This window comes from Enhydra lutris, unplaced genomic scaffold (assembly GCF_002288905.1).
Source record: "Enhydra lutris kenyoni isolate GAN:26980312 unplaced genomic scaffold, ASM228890v2 scaffoldscaffold13, whole genome shotgun sequence".
NCBI lineage: Eukaryota > Metazoa > Chordata > Mammalia > Carnivora > Mustelidae > Enhydra > Enhydra lutris.
In genome coordinates, this window is record NW_019154097.1 from 39,860,088 (window position 1) to 39,878,928 (window position 18,841).

The window sequence follows — 18,841 nt, forward strand, 5'->3', positions numbered from 1 at the left end:
GCTCTTATGGGGACTTTGACTTTTACACCTAGAGAAATGAGGCCGTCGGAGGACTTAAATAGAAGAGTAGCTGTTCCCTGAATGGAGCTGGCGGGTGGCACCGGAGTGCAGGGGGGAATGGAAGCAGGAAGGCTACTTAGCAAGTGAGCACAAGTCGCTGCCCGAGAGATCATGGGTGTCTGGACACAAGTGGCCAGTGTCCTGTAGCCCGGTTTATGCTTCAGGAACAACCCGAGACTCTCAGCGGCTCAGCAAAATAAAGATGAGTTTCTGGTTCATGCTTCATGTTAAGGTTGCAAAGGAATTGAGTATATGAGTAAAGAGTTCAGGGGGGCTGTCCAGCCTGGGGTGCAAACTCGGCATTCCATAGCACATTTGTTTATTTATTCACTTTTCAAAGATTTTATTTATTTATTTGACGGAAAGATCACAAGCAGGCAGAGAGGCAGGCAGAGAGAGGAGGAAGCAGGCTCCCCGCTGAGCAGGGAGCCTGATGTGGGGCTCTATCCTGGGACCATGAGATCATGACCTGAGCTGAAGGCAGAGGATTTAACCCACTGCGCCCCACATTTGTTGTGTTTGAAGCCATGCAACTGGATGAGATCACATTGGAAGAAAATGTGGAGGGGCGCCATGGGTGGCTCAGTCGGTTAAGCATCTGCCTTCAGTACAGGTCATGATCCCAGGGTCCTGGGATCCACCCTTGTGTCGGGCTCCCCACTCACGGGGGAGCCTGCTTCTCCCTCTGCCCCTCTCCCTTGCTCCTGCTCTATCTCTCTCTGTCTTGCAAATAAATAAATAAAATCTTAAAAAAAAAGAAAATGGAGATAGCAAAGGAGGGGTCAAAGACTGAGCCGGGGTCTGGGTACTCCCTTACAAAAGGGGAAAAGAGGTTGAAAAGAGAAGGAACCAGTAAAGAGAGGGAGATGTCAAGTAAGAGGAAAACCAGGAGAGGGTAGTAGCTTGGGAGCCAAGTAAAGACTGTGAAAGAAAGATTAGCCACATCAGGTGCTGCTGATAGGTCCTGTGACGTTGGGGTCGGGAATTGATAACTGAGCAAAATGAGGACACTGATAGCCTCGACCAGTACAGCTCTTGATGGAGTGATGGCGGACTAAGTCCGTCTGAGGGCTTAGAAGGGAAGGATAGGAGAAGATTGAAGGCTGTGAGACAGACAACTCTTCTGAGGTGTTTTTGCTAAAAACAAGAGCAGAGAAATGGGGCCAAAACTGGAAAGAGAAGGGAAGTGGAGAGATTGTTGGTTTTAACAGGAGTGATCCTATAGAGGAGAGTTGCTGGCAAAGGAGGACTAGGTAGGGAGGTAGGAGCATGGGTGTTTTAGCTCAGTACAAAGGAGAGAGTCTGATGAAAAGTCTCTGGAAGGCAAGGGGGTGTGCAGGCAGGATTTGGGGGGGAGTTCTCTGGTGATGGGAACTTTCTACTTTCTCATATAAGTAGAAAACAAAGACATCAATTGAAAATGTGGACAGGAGAGCAGATGCTGGCAGAGCAAGGAGAGGTCTAGAAGCAATGTAACTGTCTAGGAGAAAAGTAGAAAAAGGCGGCAGGACGGCCCAGCAATGTCTTGGGTGTCTCTCAGTGTGACTATCCGTCCAGCCTGTGTCGCTGCTGCGAGGAGGGCAAGGAGAAAGAAGGGGGGCTGGCTTAGCTAAAACTGTGGCTGTGCTGAGAAGGAAGGGGAGCGGTTTCGCACAGAGAGTGGCCCAGATGGCTGCCTGTGGCCTTAGAGCTGAATGAGGAAAGGAGAGAGAACAACAGAGGGGGCAGGGCCAATGGGTTGGGGCTCCCAGCGGAGTCCCAAGGATTGCAGGAGTCATGACACTAGAGAGAGTGGGCTAGCAGGACAGGAGGCAGTAGCCAGAGACGTGTGGACTTGAGATCATGAGGGCAGTGGCTGTTGGTGATGACTGTATGCTTTTGTGCAAAAGAACCACTCCAGAACCTTATGGCTTAAGACAATATTGATTTATTATTTTTTGCAATTCTGTGATTGGGGTCTTCTGGGTTGCACTCAGCTGGGAATTCACTGGAGTGCCTCTTTGTCTTGCATGTGACTTGTCTTTGTGTGATGTCTCATGCAGAGTCCCCCCACATGGCCAGGCAGGATAGCTGGACTTCCTTCTAGCATGGAAGCCATGTGCAAGCATTTATGGGGCCTCGGCTTGAATTCTTGCTGGCATCCCACTGGCCAAAGCTAGTCACCAGAGCAAGTCAAAAGTCAGTGTAGGAAGGCTCTTCACTTGGGGGGCTCACTTGGGGGGCTGCTAGTGGAGCAGCCTGCCCCCAGTCCATCCGCTGGTGTCTAACAACTCATGCTCCTCCTCCTTGAAAAATGCATCTCCCAGGTGATCCCACAAACACCATCTCATCAAGACTCGCCTTGGAGTCTCGCATGCTGTAATGTGCAACGGGGCCAGATGGATAAGGCACATTGGGTGTGGCCCCTTTTCCCCCAAGGGCATATTATCTGCCCCCCAACAGCCAACATTCAGTGGCAAAGCACAGTGCGAGTGAACAGACACCCTGTCCAACAAGGAGGGTTATACCCTTAGTCACTGGCCCACGGCAGTTCTGGAATCCAGCTAACACCTGTCACAACCCTCCTTGACCAGGGCTGGTCTGCTCCCTGCAAGTGGCTCCCTTGGCTACTGTTTCTTTCTTTCCTTTTTTTTTTTTTTTTCTTAGATTTTATTTATTTGACAGATCACAAGTAGGCAGAGAGAGAGGAGGAAGCAGGCTCCCTGCTGAGCAGAGAGCCCGATTCAAGGCTTGATCCCAGGACCCTGAGACCATGACCTGAGCCAAAGGCAGAGGCTTAACCCACTGAGCCACCCAGGCGCCCCTTGGATACTGTTTCTTGCGTTCTTGGTTCCTCCTCCGGGCACTGGGCCTTGTACTCGCAATGGCCCTCTTTTCCATAGGAAGTGGCCTGTGTTTTCAGCTGAGTACCTTCGTCAGCCTGCGTCCTGTCGGTTAAAAGCAGGGGCCCAGCAACTTTTTTATTTCAAAATCTGTCCATTTTACATTTTACCTCGAGCAGATACAACCCTTTAAGTAAAAATGGATTTTCGGGGCACCTGGGTGGCTCAGTGGGTTAAAGCCTCTGCCTTCCGCTCAGGTCGTGATCTCAGGGTCCTGGGATCAAGCCCCACATCGGGCTCTCTGCTCAGCGGGGAACCTGCTTCCTCCTCCTCTCTCTCTCTGCCTGCCTCTCTGCCTGCTTGTGATCTCTGTCAAATAAATAAAATATTTTAAAAAATGGATTTTCTCTATGACAAACTGTACCTTGTTTCACTGGACAAAAGCTATACTGCAAACGTCTTTGAGAAGGCTTTTCTCTCCTGTGGCCCGGGAGTCAGATGCTGTGGGACAATGACCTCAAGATTCTCAGAAGCCCTTTTGTATGGCTGAGGGGTTCTACAAGGACTCTCTCTCCCCCACCCAAGAGCCTCAGAAGTCTTCAGAAGGGATCATACAACCATACCCTTGACTTTCACGCTCACGTTTGCTGGCAGCGCTCCGGGTTTACTCTTCACCACGACATCATTTCTTACCTTTAGAACTTTTTGCTGCCTGGAAAGGTTGGAAATGAGAGTTTTGATTTTCCAACTCAGCAAGATCTGACTTGGAAATATGTCCTCTGACTTCTGATGGGACGTGGAACAGCAACCTCCTTAATTCATCTTTCTCTTTTATTTCACGTTAGCATAACTGAACAAAGCCAATTGGCCTTTATGTTTTCTGCCAGGAAAATCAGATCTTAGACACATTTTCTATCTTCCGTGTTACCCCAGGCCATGGTCTCACCATTTTCTGGACACCCACCAATTCTGGATGGTATCCCTCATCCAGCCGTCATCATCAGGGTTCTCACTGCCAGTGCCCACCTGCTGTTTGCTCCAAAGTCAGTGCAAGATTTTAGAATTTTATTATGGCAGCATCTCACTTTTTTTTTTAAGATTTTATTTATTTATTTGACAGACAGAGATCACAAGGAGGCAGAGAGGCAGACAGAGGGGGGAAGCAGGCTCCCCACCGAGCAGAGAGCCCGATGTGGGGCTCCATCCCAGGACCCTGGGATCATGACCTGAGCCAAAGGCAGAGGCTTTTTTTTTTTTTTTTTAAGATTTTATTTTTTTGACAGAGCTCACAAGTAGGCAGAGTGGCAGGCAGAGAGAGGAGGAAGCAGGCTCCCCGCTGAGCAGAGAGCCCGATATGGGGCTCGATCCCAGGACCCTGGGACCATGACCTGAGCCGAAGGCAAAGGCTTTAAACCCACTGAGCCACCCAGGCGCCCCAAAGGCAGAGGCTTTAACCCACTGAGCCACCCAGGCGCCCCTCACTTCTAAGTACCAGTTTTGGTCCCAGTTATCTATTGCTGCATAGTAAACCACCCCAAAATGCAGTGGTTTAGAACAACAGCTTTATTTTCTCATGACTCTAAATTAACTTGGGTTCAGCTGTTGGTTCTTCTGCAGGTGGCAGATTGTCTCAGATTGTCACAATCAGTTCCCTCCCCGTGTGTGGCGCTTCCCCCACGCTGGTGCTGTGACTGTTTTTTTTTTTTTTTTTTTAAGATTTTATTTATTTATTAGACAGAGATCACAAGTAGGCAGAGAGGCAGGCAGAGAGAGAGAGGAGGAAGCAGGCTCCCTGCTGAGCAGAGAGCCCAATGTGGGGCTCGATCCCAGGACCCTGGGACCATGACCTGAGCGGAAGGCAGAGGCTTTAACCCACTGAGCCACCCAGGCGCCCCGCTGTGACTGTTTTAATGCGCTCAGTGTGGTGGGAAGTTCTGGGACTCTGGAGTCCAGGCCTGCGGACTGGGAGCTTCACCTTCCTCCCTCCAGGGGACTTACTGCCGGGTCATCAGTCTCACTATCTGGAGACCATCTTGGTGTGCAGGACCCCAAACTGGCCATGCGGAGAGGCCTCATGGAAGAGATGCCTGACCAGCCTCAGTCAAGGCATCAGACATGCAAATGAGAGAGAGATCTTGGACACTCTATCCTCAGCACACCCCACACATCTCACACTGAGTAGAAAAGCCGCCTGGCTGAATGCAGCCTGATTTTCAGAATAAATAATAAATCAGGGCAATTTGGGTCATTCCTACAGGCGCAGTCATTCCGGGTGTGGGGCTGAGGCAGCCAGTCTGAGATGGTTTCACTCCCCTGTGCAGGCCTTCTCTCTCTCTCTCTGATCTGTCCAGGAGGGTAGCTAGGTGTTTTGAAATGGGAGGTCGGGACCCCAAGAGGATGAGAACGAGCTGCAAGGCCTCCTCAGAGCCTACCGCGTATGTGGCATCTTATCCACCGCAGTTCTGCCGGGTAAAGCAAGTCAAGGGGACGGCCCAGAGTCAATAGGAGGGGAAGGACCCTTCCTTCTGACGGAAGGAGCAGTGCTAATGCAAAAGGGATGGGAGAAGTTGTTGCCAGACATCTTTGCAGACAAACTAAGGAAGCCATAGGACACAGATGCTTACATCACCTGGGGAAGGTTCTTGGAGGAGAGGAGCATGGGAACAAGAGCTTAACTGGTCATGTTCTTATTTTCTGTATCTTACGATACTTTGATATTTGGGGGCCTTGCTGGCTGGGGAGAGGCTGCCCCTCCCAGAGTTAAGCTCATTCCTAAAGATAGCAACATGCCTGGGACCACAACTTTCACATGCAGACCAACTAATCCAGAGGCCATACCCTCCAAACACTCCTTTACCAAACTCACACACCGATATTGCCCGTCCTGAATCACTGTAGGGCCAGGTACTGGACAACTAGAGACCACTGGAACAACCTGACCCTAAGCTTGCTCCAACTTGCCTACCCTGCCTCACCTATTTCTTCTCACAGAAGACAGGATAAAGGCTTGGGCCATGCTCTTCTAGAAAATTCTGCCTCCATGGGGAGCCTGGGTGGCTCAGTGGGTTAAGCCTCTGCCTTTGGCTCAGATCATGATCTGATGGTCCTGGGATGGAGCCCCGCATCGGGCTCTCTGCTCAGCGGGGAGCCTGCTTCCCCCTCTTTCTCTGCCTGCCTCTCTGCCTACTTGTGATCTCTCTCTCGGTCAAATAAATAAACAAAATCTTTTAAAAAAAAGAAAATTCTGCCACCTGACCAACCCTGGTCCTTCCCCATGTACCCCTCCTCTGGGGAATCATTAAGTACCGACTGTTCTCTCAAGGAAGTTGTGTCTGCGCCTGTCACTCTATCATACCTGATGAAAACAAATCCCAGGTGCGCTTTAAGAGAGGGTGGCAGTGGGGGGCGCTGGAAGGATCACCCATGTGGATTCTGGAGTCATTAAGAATTCCTGCAACACTGGTATTGGACAGGACAGTGAGTCAGGAGCTGAAATCACCAAAAAATAATGGGGACTGATCTGGGCTTTGAAGATGACAGTAGGAGGGGAGCAGGTGGGTCACCATTCTGAGAAGATGAGTTAAAGCTGGGAGCTTGGAAGTTGTTCTGAGTCAGGAGGGCACATGCTCCAGGCCCTGATACAGGGGTGTGTGTGTGAAAATAAAAATCTAGGGGGCCTGTGTGAAAATAAAAATCTAGGGGGCCTGGGTGCCACAGCCATTAATCATCTGTCTGCAGCTCAGGTCATGATCCCAGGACCCTGGGATCCAGCCCTGCATCGGGCTCCCTGCTCAGTGAGGACTCTGCTTCTGCCTCTCCCCCTCCACCCCGCTCCCCGCTTGTATTCCCTCGCTCGCTGCCTCTCTCTCTGTCAAATAAATAAATAAAATCTTAAAAAAAAAGGATAAACATCTACATTTGAGAGGCTCCAGGAGCAAGAGGAAAGGGGGCACGTAGGGAAGTAGGGCCTTTGTGCTGATGGTGTAAGCAAGGTCACAGAGTGGCGTCCAGAACAGGGAATGGGTGGGTGACGTAGAGCTGTGTGGGGCGCCTCTTCCTGTCGCGTACTTCACCTCAGCAGCAGCCAACACAATTTCCTACTCCTTCCCCAAACATTCCCTTCTTGACCTCTGCTGTGGACATGGGGCATTCACAATCCTCCCCATTCCCACGGGACCCTGACTCTTAATTGGGAATTTCTCCACTTGCCTGGTGTTGACAGGGAAATGTCTTAAGTGTGGACGATTGGCCCGCCCCCCCACTCCCAACATCAGAATCCCAGGCGAGGCGGGTGGGGAACTCGGCCGGCCGTATACTGGGGCCCTCCAGGGCCTCGGGCACCTCCCTTTCCGCAGCCGGGTCCAGGGGAGTCCTTCCAGCCTGAAAGCCCCTGTCCTTCTGCTGGAGCGCTAGGCCAGGTTTCTGCGCTTCCACCCCGAACTCTCGATGTCATCCCGCCCCGAGCCGAGTGACCGTGGTCAACCAGGGCCCGCAAGTCTGCGGTCCTTTGTCTTCCTAACACTCATGCGCGCACACGTCCTCGGTGGGCGTCTCAGATTCTGCCGGTCAGAACTCTGTCCCACCCCCCAGCTTCGACCCAAGCCAGTCTTCCCCGTCGGAAATGGCCCCATGCACGCAGGTGCTCTGGACACAAACACGGCCACGCCGACGGCCTCCTCCAGCCGCTTCCAGCACCCCTCGCTGCGCTCCGTCTCGGGTCCCCCAGCCGCCCCCACACCCCAGCTCCCGGTCCGCAGGGACCTCTCTCCTCTCCCACCGCGTTCTCGGGGCGCGGACGGCCCGGCACCCACGCCTCCGGGGCGGGGGGGGGGGGCCCGGGCCCCCGCCCCCCCCCGGGCCCCGCCCCACGGGGGCCCCCCCCCCCCCCCCCCGCGTTCTCGGGGCCCGGCCGCCCCGGCCCCCACGCCTCCGGGGCGGGGGGGGGGGGCTCCGGTCCGCGGCCTCCGCCGAGACTCGCTCCGCAGGGACGCCGCCGCCTCCCCCAAGCGCGCGCGGGGCCCACGGCAGGAGGCCGGCTCCCGCAGAGGTGCGGCCGCGCGGCGCGGCGGGGCCCGCCCGGTGACGTCCTTCCGCCAGCCGGGCGGAGACTGGGGAGGGGGCGCCGGCTCAGCCCGCCCCTCGACAGGTGAGCCGGCCGCGCGGCCCGGGGCAGCAGGAGGCGCCCGTGTGCCGGGGTCCGGGCGCCGCGCCGACCTGCACCCCACCGGCGGGCCAGGGGCAGCGAGGAGGGAGGGGAGGGAGGAGGGCCGGGGGGCGGGCTCTGGTGGGGCTGGGGGCAGGGTGGAGGCGGGACGGAGCCCGGGGGCCGGGGGCGAGCCGGGAGGAGAAGCGGACCCCGGAGACTGGGGGGAGGGGGAGGGGGCGGGCCGACGGGGCGGGCCCGGGAGGCGCGGGGGGGCGGACCTGGGGAGTGGGCGGGTCGACGGGGTGAGCCGGGGGCGGGCCCGGGAGGGCGGGCCGGGGAGGGCGGGGCTCGGAGCGCGGCGGCGGCGGGAGGGGGTGTTAGAGCGCGGCCGCCCGGCCAGGGCGGCGGCATGGGGCGGGTGCAGCTCTTCGAGGTCTTCCTGAGCCACGGCCGCGTCGTCTACAGCCCTGGAGAGCCGCTGGCGGGGGCCGTGCGCGTGCGCCTGGGGGCGCCGCTGCCCTTCCGAGGTGGGCGCGGGGTCCCCTCGGGGGAGGGCCGGGCCGGCGGGGCTCAGGTGGCGGCGCAGCACCTGCGGCGGGGCCGGCGCTCCCGGAAGCGGCAGCTGGTGGCGCTGGGCCTGGACCCGCGGAACTGGCGGCGCCTCCTGCCGCCCCCTCCCTTCCCCTCCCGGCTGCTCGGCGAGTCGTGGGCCCCGCCGGCTTCGGGGAGGGCTGGGGTGCGGCGGGCCGGGCGGCGCAGACCCGCCGGGGTGGGTGGCTGCCGGCAGATGGGGCGGAGCAGGGAGGCCAGGGTGGCCCAGTCCTTCCGCAAGTGCCCTTCCTGTTCTCTCCTAGGGTCGGCCAGAGTCGGGGGCGGGGATTTAGATCCTGCCCACCTAGGCGAAGGCCACTCTGACTTCGACACACGCACGCCCCCGACTCTCTCTGTCGGGTCTGCGGGGTCCACTGCACCCTGCACCTGCTGGGCCTTCACCTGGAGCCTGGCCCAAGCGGGACTTTCTCTTCCACATGTCCAGGCCCCTGGCGCAGGCCCTCAATCCTCATGGCCCCGCGGCACACCCGTTTCCACCCGGGCTAAGGCTTGGCCTTGCGAGCTGGGAGGGTCTTGCTCATCCCTGCGTGACCCAGACCTCCAGCCCCGGGAGTACCTAGGGACTGAACCTCAGCCCTTCTGACTGGTCCTTCTGCTGGTGCAGACTTCTGGGACTTTGGGACTGGGAGTCAGGTTGCTGGTGTGGCCCTTGCTAGGGCTCTTTGCGGGTGCTGGCCTTATCTGCCATCTGAGGTGTGGGCAGGGCCCTGAATGGGACTTCAAAGCTCAGCCCTCAGGGTGCCCCCCAGGGACTCCACGCCTGATCGCTGGTTCTGAGTGTGAGGGTGCTGCTGCTGGAGTGCTTCTCCACCTCGGGATGCTTGGCCCAAACCACAGCCATCAAGCATCCCTCTGGACTTGGATTCTCTGAACCCTTGGGTGCTTGGCAGCTAAGTTCTTCTAGTGCCTCTAGGGACTGAGAGCCACTGCCCACCTTTCTGGGCCCCAGCTGCCCCAGTCCTGAATGGGTCTGACTCCTGACCTTGCCATGTTCGAGGCCACAGGGTTTAGGAAGAAATTGAATGGGTGAAGGTGGCCCTGGTCAGAGGTCCAACCTTGTGCAGTCTCCTCTTGCTGACTCACACCTCCTTTCCTGTCTCCTAATTTGGGGTCTGGGTGGGGTAGTTATGGTGGTGGCAGGGGGCACAGGAGTGACAGTGCAGCTCTTCCCTGGGGCACAAGGAGAGATGACAGTTGAGATGGGACTGAGCGGAGAGCCCAGGGCACGGGAGGTAGGGGTGGGCTTGTGGCTGGGGGGATGGCAGACATGAGACCCCATGTGGGAGCTCACTGCCTGGCTCATAGGCCCAGTCATGCTCCCGTAGCTGGGGCCCAGGGCAAACAAGCTGTTACTGAACATGGTGAAGAAGGCATGGCCTGGCCTGGGCAGAGTACCCCAGCCTCCATGTGATGGGTGGAACGTGGGTGAATGGACAGCTGGGCTGTAGGATGTCAAGGGAGCGGCAGCTGATGGTCCCCACTATTAACATGCTAGCCAATTGCCGGAACAGGGGAGGGAAGAAGGGGGATAGGCTGAAGAGTAGGTGGTTGATGGCTTTGGGTCAGAAGAGTTACTATTCAGATTGTCCCCCGGGGCGTGGACAGAATGTGGGTGCTGAGGCTGTCCTGGGCCTTCTTTTGGGCCTGGTTGGGTTTGGAAAAGGAAAGTCTGTGGTTCTTCTTTCCTTTTCTTTCATTCATAAGATACTTGTTGAGCTCCTGCTATCAGCTAGTGATGCAGCAGGGAGGCCCTCCACTGCTCCAGGAGCACATGGAGGTGGGGAGGGCCCCCCTTCAGGCCCTGGGGGGCTCATAGTCTTGGCCACTAAATTTGATGGAGGACAGAGATGATTGGCCCTCAACCATGAGGACACTGGCTGCCCTCGGAGCCAGTGCAGAAGGGGAAAGCTGTGGAAGGAACTTGTTCCCTGGAGCCCGGGGCCGCCAAGCCTAAGGTTGGGGGTCGCGCGGGGGTGCTCCATGTTCTACTCTCGAGGATGAGCATTGGGAGCAGGGGGAGCCCAGACAACAGCAGCAGTCAGCCCCCAGCCCCACTAGCTCCCTGAACTCTCACCGTGGGGCAGGTGCCATTCTCCCCACCTCCCATGGACCAACTCTGGGAACGCTCAGAGCAACCCCGGGAGGGGGGCACTTTTCCCATGTTTCAGACTTGGAGACAGGACTGATGGAAGTGCCTCATAGGCCAGAGCTTTAGTGAAAAGATGTGGCAAAGGCTGGGTTGCTCCAGGTTTGTGGGAACTGGTGGAGGTGGGCGAGACCTTTGGGACCAGAATGAGGAGTGAGCAGAGGTCTTCTTGGTCAGATGGTGCAAGGATGAGGGCTGCTGGATAGGAGAGCGCTGGTGGAGAGGAAAGTTCCAGAAGTCACTCTGGAACATGGTCCACATGATGGTGTTCCTTAGAGAACGGGAGTAGCCCCAGACCTCCCAATGGGTGCTTATGGGTTTGGTGCTGGCCTTTATGCATCTGAGCACTGTCAGAAGTGAAACCCTTTTAAATCTAGATGGTGCAGCAGTGTTGCTGTGTGCTGGTGGCTGGCCCTTGCCAGAACATGCTTCCCCTGTCCTGTGGCTGTGCCGTGGGGCACACACACTGGTGTGATGGTCGTGCTCATCTGCAGGCGCGGATCCCTCCTGCATGGGTTAGGAGGGACAAGCCTACTGTGTGTGTCTGTCCCCTGAAGGTCCACTGTTCCCCTGCGGAGGAGAGTGAACAGGAATAGGGTGTTTGACTCCAAGACGGTAAGGGGAGCTGATCATTCAGGCAAGGTTCCCGAAGGGGCTTCACCATGTGTGCAGAAAGGCTCTTTGCCTGCGCATTGGGAAGGTCATAGAACTTTGGCCCCTCTGGGATACCCCAAGGGTTGTTGGGATACTGTTTATTTTTCTGTGATCAGGTGACCCTGTGGCTTGTTCACCTGAGTTCTGGGGGCCGTGTCCAGGCTAGGTGGGTGTTTTAGCCATCCTGCTGTTGGACATGTGGGCCATGCTGTTACGAACAGTGTTGCTTCTAGCTCCTGGGTAGGTAGGGTGGATTCTGAGAACCGTTGGGTCCTCTGGGAGGTGCATGGAAGGGCCCAGCAGATCATCCCGATGCGTTGCCAGGGCCCCTGTAGCGACCTACAGCTTCATCACCATCAGGGAGTGTGTTTCTTCATCTCCTCTCCAACACATGTCAAGATCTTTACTATTTGCCAACTGATGGGTGAAAATGGTAACTCACTTGAGTTTCTCTGATTTTTACTGAGGTGGGATATCTGTTCCTGTTGCCTGCTGCGATGTAGAAGTCGCTCGCTTGTAACAAATCACCTCTAAACTAAGAGGTTAGAATGACCAGTTTACTGTAACTCACAGTGTTGTGGATTGGGGGTTTGGACAGAGGTGGGCGGGGGACTCTTCAGCTCTGTTTGCCATCTACTGAGGTCACTTGACAGTCTTCAGACAGTGCTGGGCCAGTCTAGGACCACTTACCTCCTTCTGGCATACTCTGCTGGTCCCAGAATTCGCAAGGCAGCCAGACTCAGGGCAGAATGCACCCTCTCTGTGGGGAGTGTAGAGTGGCGTGGCATCTGGGATTGTCACACTACTCCCTGCTTTATTCGCTCCCCTGCCATACTTCTCATCTGAGGGAGCACCCCTGTGTCTCAGATTTCTGGGGAAGGGACAATTCCAGGTCTGACCCTAGGAGGGGACGGCTGATGGAGTGTGGATTAGAAATCAGGGCCGAGGTCCGGTCATGGGCCGTGCCAACAGGGGCGGAAGATAGGCCAAGGGTTTCCAGGGAAAAGCCTCGTAGTCTGTGGGTGACCAACAGGGGGCTTGTTTTGTCAGGGTAAGGTTGGCCTCAGAGACCCGGACATATCTGGTGTGGCTGGCCCCTGGCCCTGGGCACTTGGAATACCAGGTTTCTCCTGCCTGGTGGCTCTGTCAGAAGGGTGTCAGATTCTGAGTCACCTTCCCCTCATCTGACCATCAAATCACGGAAGGAAGGGGAGAGACTGGGCAGGGAGACTGACATCTTTGGCCTCGCGTCAGCCCTGCAATTAAAGGAGGGGTGGAGCTGCAAGGCTGCCTGTCCCTGAGCCCCCAGCCCCTCCAGCTGTGCTGTCTTCCTTGCTGGTCCAGCCGCAGCCTTCTGACCATAGTGGTCTCTGGGAAATGTTCCCTGGAGTGGGGGTTCCTGACCATAGAGTGGTGGTGGCTACCTCTGCTGCAAACGGTCCCGGTCGGGGAGAGGACAGAGTCATCTCTTGATGTAGGAAATCAGCCCTCTTGGGCAGCACTAGTCCAGGAAGTCAAGGGCGTCCCCTCCCTGCAGTGTGCGGGACTGCGGGGTACTTATCTGCTCAGGCAGGTCTGACCACATTCCTGCATCCTGAGGGCTGGCAGTTAGCTTCCTGGACTGTGAAGGGCGCCTCCCAGCCTAACTGAAGTGCCTGTGAGCCAACGGAAGTGGGGCTGGAGGTCAGCGGCCCTGTGGGCTTTTCTGTTCGTCACTGGTGTCCCAAGCAACCCTTGCAGGGAGCTGAGGGTACTTGGGGCTGGTGGGCCCAGGGGTGGCTGGGAACCAAGGTTACCAGGTTGCGGGCTGTAAGGGTGTCATCTGGGTGAGCACTGGGGGCCTCCTGTTCTAGACTTCAGGACAGATTTAACTCTGTGCCCTATCACCCTGGCTCCCTGGGAGTACCCCAAAGAGGGGGGTGGACGTGAGGTGCCCTCTAGAGGGCAGCAGGTCACTTGCTGGGCTGCCTAAGGCCCCGCTCCCCTTGGTGCTGTCTGCTCTACCCAAATCTCTGTGATGGGGCAGGGAGGGGCCCAGGCCAGCGGCTGCCTGGGACTCACTCCCCCCCACCCTGCCTTGCAGCCATCCGAGTGACCTGCACGGGTTCCTGCAGGGTGTCCAACAAGGCCAACGATGCAGCATGGGTGGTAGAGGAGGGCTACTTCAACAGTGCTCTGTCGCTGGCTGACAAGGGTGAGTTTGGGAGCCTGTACCTGCCTTGTTGCATAGAGTGAACCCCTCCAGGGCAGACCTTGTTTGAGTGGGGTCTGTCTGTCCATTCCACCTCCCCATTGGCCTCTGGGACCCCTGTGCTGACCCACCCTCTAGCAGGGCTTTGTACCCTGATGTATTTCTCTCCCCTGCGATCACTAGGCATTGCGTGATAGGGTGATAGGGCCCGGGTGGTTGAAGGGGGCCAGCTTCTTGATTTGGTTGGGCTCTGGCCCCTGCAATAGCCCCGCCCCCTTTTCCTGCTGAAGCCAAGCTCCAGTACCCCTCCTTTGCCCAGGCTGCAGCCCTGTGCTGCTCTGGGGCTTTGAGTCAGACTTGGTATGAACTGGTCGGCTGCAGTGCCTGCTTCTAACCTGTGTCCTGTGGTGTCACCTCAAGGCTCCTGAGTCCCCTCTCCCCACATCTCCCTCTGTCTCTGCAGGGAGCCTGCCGGCTGGAGAGCACAGCTTCCCCTTCCAGTTTCTGCTTCCTGGTAAGAGCCCAGCCTTGCCTGGCCAGGCCTGGTGGTGACAGCTGGTGGATAGGAGGGGGGACGGGGACGGTTGGGTGCCATCCCCTGCTCTCTCTCCAGCCACAGCGCCCACGTCCTTCGAGGGCCCCTTTGGGAAGATTGTGCACCAGGTGCGGGCCACCATCGACACGCCACGTTTTTCCAAGGATCACCAGTGCAGCCGTGTGTTCTATATTTTGAGCCCCCTGAACCTGAACAGCATCCCCGACATTGAGGTGAGGATAGAGCAGGGGTCTTCTGGCTAATGCCCTGCCCCCAGGTGAGAGGAGGTGACTGGGACCCAGATGAGCAGCAGCTTCTCTGTCGTGAGCTGCCTGTGCCGTGTTTGGGGGCAGGGCACAGCAGGGCCTAGTGGGCTTGTTCTGGGGCCACAGAGATCTGGGCTGCCCGCACCTGCCAAACCCCTTCCTTAATGCCCTCCCCTCAAGCAACCCAACGTGGCGTCCACTACCAAGAAGTTCTCCTACAAGCTGGTGAAGACGGGCAGTGTGGGCCTCACTGCCAGCACGGACCTCCGTGGCTACGTGGTAGGGCAGGTGCTGCGGCTGCAGGTGGACGTCGAGAACCAGTCAGGCAAGGACACGGGCCCCGTGGTAGCCAGTCTGCTGCAGGTCAGAGGCCCCTCTGGCTGGAGGGGCTGGAGGAGGGGAGGGGCTGGCCTGCCCAGGCTCACAGGCTGGCTGCTCCCCAGAAAGTGTCCTACAAGGCCAAGCGCTGGATCTACGACGTGCGGACCATTGCAGAGGTAGAGGGTGCGGGTGTCAAGGCCTGGAGGCGGGCCCAGTGGCAAGAGCAGATCCTGGTGCCCGCGCTGCCCCAGTCAGCCCTGCCAGGCTGCAGCCTCATCCACGTGGACTACTACCTGCAGGTGCTGGGGGCTGGAGGGAGTGGTGGGGGGACGGGGTGGGGGCAGGTGGCTTAGCCTCACTGTTGCTTCCTCCCCAGGTCTCCCTGAAGGCGCCTGACGCCACTGTGACCCTCCCTGTTTTCATCGGCAATATTGCTGTGAACCACGCCCCGAGGAGCCCCCGAGCGGGCCCAGGGCTGCCTCCCGGGGCCCCAGTCGCCGTGGTGCCCTCGGCACCACCCCAGGAGGAGGGCGAGGCGGCGGCCAGCAGTACCCCCTTTGCAGATGCAGTCTCTCTCTCCACGAAGAGCCACTCACAACAGCAGCCATTACCGGCCGCCTTTGGCTCCGTGCCTGGTGCCCCCGAACCCCGCCCTCAGGATGGCAGCCCTGCTCCCCACCCATTGCCCCCTCCCTTGTGCATCTCCACAGGTGCCACTGTCCCCTACTTTGCAGAGGGCTCTGGAGGGCCAGTGCCCACTACCAGTACCTTGATCCTGCCCCCAGAGTATAGCTCATGGGGCTATCCCTCTGGTGAGTGAGGGGCTTGGGGTTTGGTGGGGGAGGGGCACCAGGAGCCCCATGCAGACCTTGCTCTCTTCCTGCAGAGGCCCCTCCATCGTATGAGCAGAGCTGTGGCAGTGCAGATCCCTGCCTGACGCCCGGGAACTGACCCTGTGCCGCCTTCTCCGGGTGGGCCGACCTTCGCCCTGGGACCGGGCACCCAGGGCCTCGTGCCTTCTTTGCTCCTGGCCTGACCCGGCCTGCTCAGGACCCGCTGCTGCCTGGCTGCTCCTTTCAGCCTCTGCCCAGGGACGAGCCCCTCCCAGGGGGGCTGAGGCCTGGAGAGAAGCCATGTAAATAAAGTGCTTCATCCATAGAGCTGGGCATAGGCCGGCCTCTCGGGCACCCTCCTCCCACCTGGTGTGCGGCAGCCTAGCTGTGGGGGACCCTCCAGGGCACGCGCCCCCCGTCCTGCTCCTGTACCCCCTTCAGCCCTGGAACCCTTCCTGTGGGCAGCCCCATCCCCTCCAAGGTGCGTGCCCCTGACCTCTGTTCTGGGCTCTTCCTTCCAGGTGCCTAGGGCTCAGAAGACTGACCCTGGGGAGCAGGACCAGCAGGGACTGGGTACCTTTAATTTAGGCCAGGGCTGGTGCTCTTCCTCTTGGTTCTACTTAAGAATGTGCCCTCTGAGTGGGTCTTGCATGTCTGGAGCTGTGGTGTTAATTTAAAATATATCTGTAACACGGGGAGAAGACCACCCCTGTAATATTGACACACCTTGGGCTTGCTCGCCCAACCAGCACCCGTTGTCCCAGGTGATGGCGTTCAGATCTCCTGCAGCAGAAATCCCATGGGGAGTGATGAGGTGGGCTTGCCCAAGTCCCTGCCCCTTGTGCTGTTCCTTTATCCTTGGCCTCAAGTCTCAAGTCCCTGCCCTCACCACTGCCACCCACGTCTGGCTCTGAGGGATACTGCTGCTCACCTCCCATCCAAGTGTGAACACACAAGCCTTTGCCTGCTCTCAAGGTCCTTTTCAAATGCCTGTTGTCTGGGATCCAAGGAACCCAAGAAAAAATAAAGTCAGGGTTCAGCAGAGCAACGTTTACCAAAGGGGCATCTGCAGATATTCCAGTGCTGAGGCAAGGGCCTGTAAATGCCCAGTGGGGCCAGCGACCCTGGACCATGGTCTGGGAAATACTGGAGGTGGCATTAAGTTAAGACTTGGGGTTGAAATTCCATATCTGACATATAGTGAGGGAGTGACCTTGGATAGGTGTCCCTGTTCTCTTAATCTGTAACAAACTGAGGGGACTGAGTGGACATATTGATCCCCCTGCCCGCCGTGCCCCCCATCCCCCAATTTATTTCTTGTACACTTCACAGTCCAGAAGTATAAGATTTGGGCCTGGTGACATAGCTGTCCTTCTCAGGTTGAGGTTTCCATCTCAGGGTCCAGGATGGTCATTCCTTATTTCACCATCAGCCAATTTACTGGGCCTGCTCCTCTAACTTGTGGGTACGGGCTGGGAAGTGGGTTGTATCACTTGTGCAAACATCCCATTGGCCACTCTTTACGGCTGGAAATGTGCTCCTTAGCCAGGCAACCAGGAACCTCGCTAAAATGTCACTATTTGTGGGACAAGGAAAGGATGAACATTGGAGAAAAGCTCTAAATATGCCACAGGGAGGGGAATCTGTAAAACATCCGCTAGCAGCAGCATGAGTCAAAAACCCACCTGGCCTTCGGTCCCATCGCAGCCTCCCAACAGTTAGGCAGTCTGGAGGCCACTCAACTCCCCTGCTTCGTTTGTCCACTCAACCCACGTCTCAGGACTGACCTGACGGTTACGCAGTTCACATGCGTGTGTCAAAAACAGCCCTTGACGTGAGTGATGGACACAAGGACAGGGTGGGCTGGGCGGAGTGTGTAAAATGCCAGCATATCCCGCTTCGGACACGTTCCCTTACAGTCGGTATTTGCCTGGTAAAGCACTTTTCCTCCACAAATGATTTATTCTTTCGACAAGTATTTGTCTCCTTCATGCCAGCGCTGTCACAGGCACTGGGGCACACGAGATACAAATCCCTGTCTCGACTCCCAGAGGGAAAGACAAGACGGCGGTGGAGTGCCATGGAGTCAAACAGAGCAAGGAAGCCGCGGGGAGCAGTCCTGGGAGGGCGGTGAGGGAAGGCTTCCCTGAAGGGGTGGTGTTTGAGGCCCCGGAGGTAAAGCGTTTTGGGGACGGGACAGACTAGGGCCCCAGGCAGGATAGGGGATGGGGAGGATGGTGCCAGGGGGCATACGGGTGGAGGTCCGTCCGGCTGGGCTTGCAGGCCTGGACCCGAGCTCCCCGTCAGGAGGCTCGGGGTGGGTCCCAAGCCTGTGAGGAGCGCACTTCGGCGGTCCCAGAGAAGCCAGGAAGATTCCCGAGGGACTTGCGTTCGCCCCCTTCCTCCTCCGCACCTGTGTGCGCGATCCACGCCCCCCCCCATTCTCCTGGAGACCCGTGACTGTGAGCATCCCGAGCCAGGCGGAGGCGGACCAGCCTTCGACTCGGGCCTCCTCAGTTCCCGCCGCGAACCCCAATTAGAGTCTGCACTTCTCCACTCCCGGAAAGTGGTAAAAATAGGCCTGGCCTAGGGAGCGGCGGGCAGGCGCCGATTCGCAGACTCGAGGTTGCTCCGGGAGGCTGCCCGGATGCGGCGCACCTCCTAAGCGGAGCATCCCGCCACCAGTGGGGTCGATCCTGCTGGGGACAGACCCCGCCCCAGCCTCCCCGCGCAGAACACGGTCCCCGTCCAGGGCGCGCACTCCTCGCGGGACACCCTCCCGAGGCGGGAGTGCCCCCGCCAGAGCACCCCCGAGCTGGGACGCGACCCTAACCAAGGCTCCTCCCCTCATCGGAGCCCCCCGCAGAGGCGACCCTCCTCCTCGAGACGTCCCCCCCCACCGGCACATCCCGCTCCCCCGGCCGGGCAGCTTATCGGTCGGCACGACGCCCCGGCTGCGGCACCCCGACCACAGGTACGCCCAGAAGCCCCCCACCCAGGGCGGCACTCCTCACAGCCAGCCCCTGCCCGCCAGCCGGGAGCACCCCCGAGCCCGGGCACCGCCCTGGGACGCGAGTCAGGACCCGCCTTCCGCGAAGGCCCACGAGGCGAAGTGTGTCCGGGGTTAGAGGTCAGGGGTCCTTCTCCACCCCAGCCAGCCCACCAGAATGCCCACGTAGAAGGAAAAGATATTGGTGACAAGGAGAGAACGACGCCCAGCCGCCGCGACGCCTCCGGAAGGCCGCTGCGCCCAGC

The 18,841-nt window shown here is 58.1% G+C and overlaps 1 protein-coding gene across 1 annotated transcript; it reads left to right on the plus strand.

Moving 5' to 3' along the window:
• Positions 1-8,404: 8,404 nt before the first annotated feature.
• LOC111146270 (arrestin domain containing 1) lies at positions 8,405-16,630 on the plus strand. Its single transcript, XM_022501748.1, has 8 exons — positions 8,405-8,555; positions 13,524-13,634; positions 14,095-14,145; positions 14,245-14,399; positions 14,613-14,795; positions 14,876-15,052; positions 15,130-15,565; positions 15,640-16,630. Exons 1-8 carry the CDS (start codon positions 8,438-8,440, stop codon positions 15,702-15,704), a joined length of 1,296 nt encoding a protein of 431 aa, XP_022357456.1. The 5' UTR covers positions 8,405-8,437; the 3' UTR covers positions 15,705-16,630.
• The last annotated feature ends 2,211 nt before the right edge of the window (positions 16,631-18,841 follow it).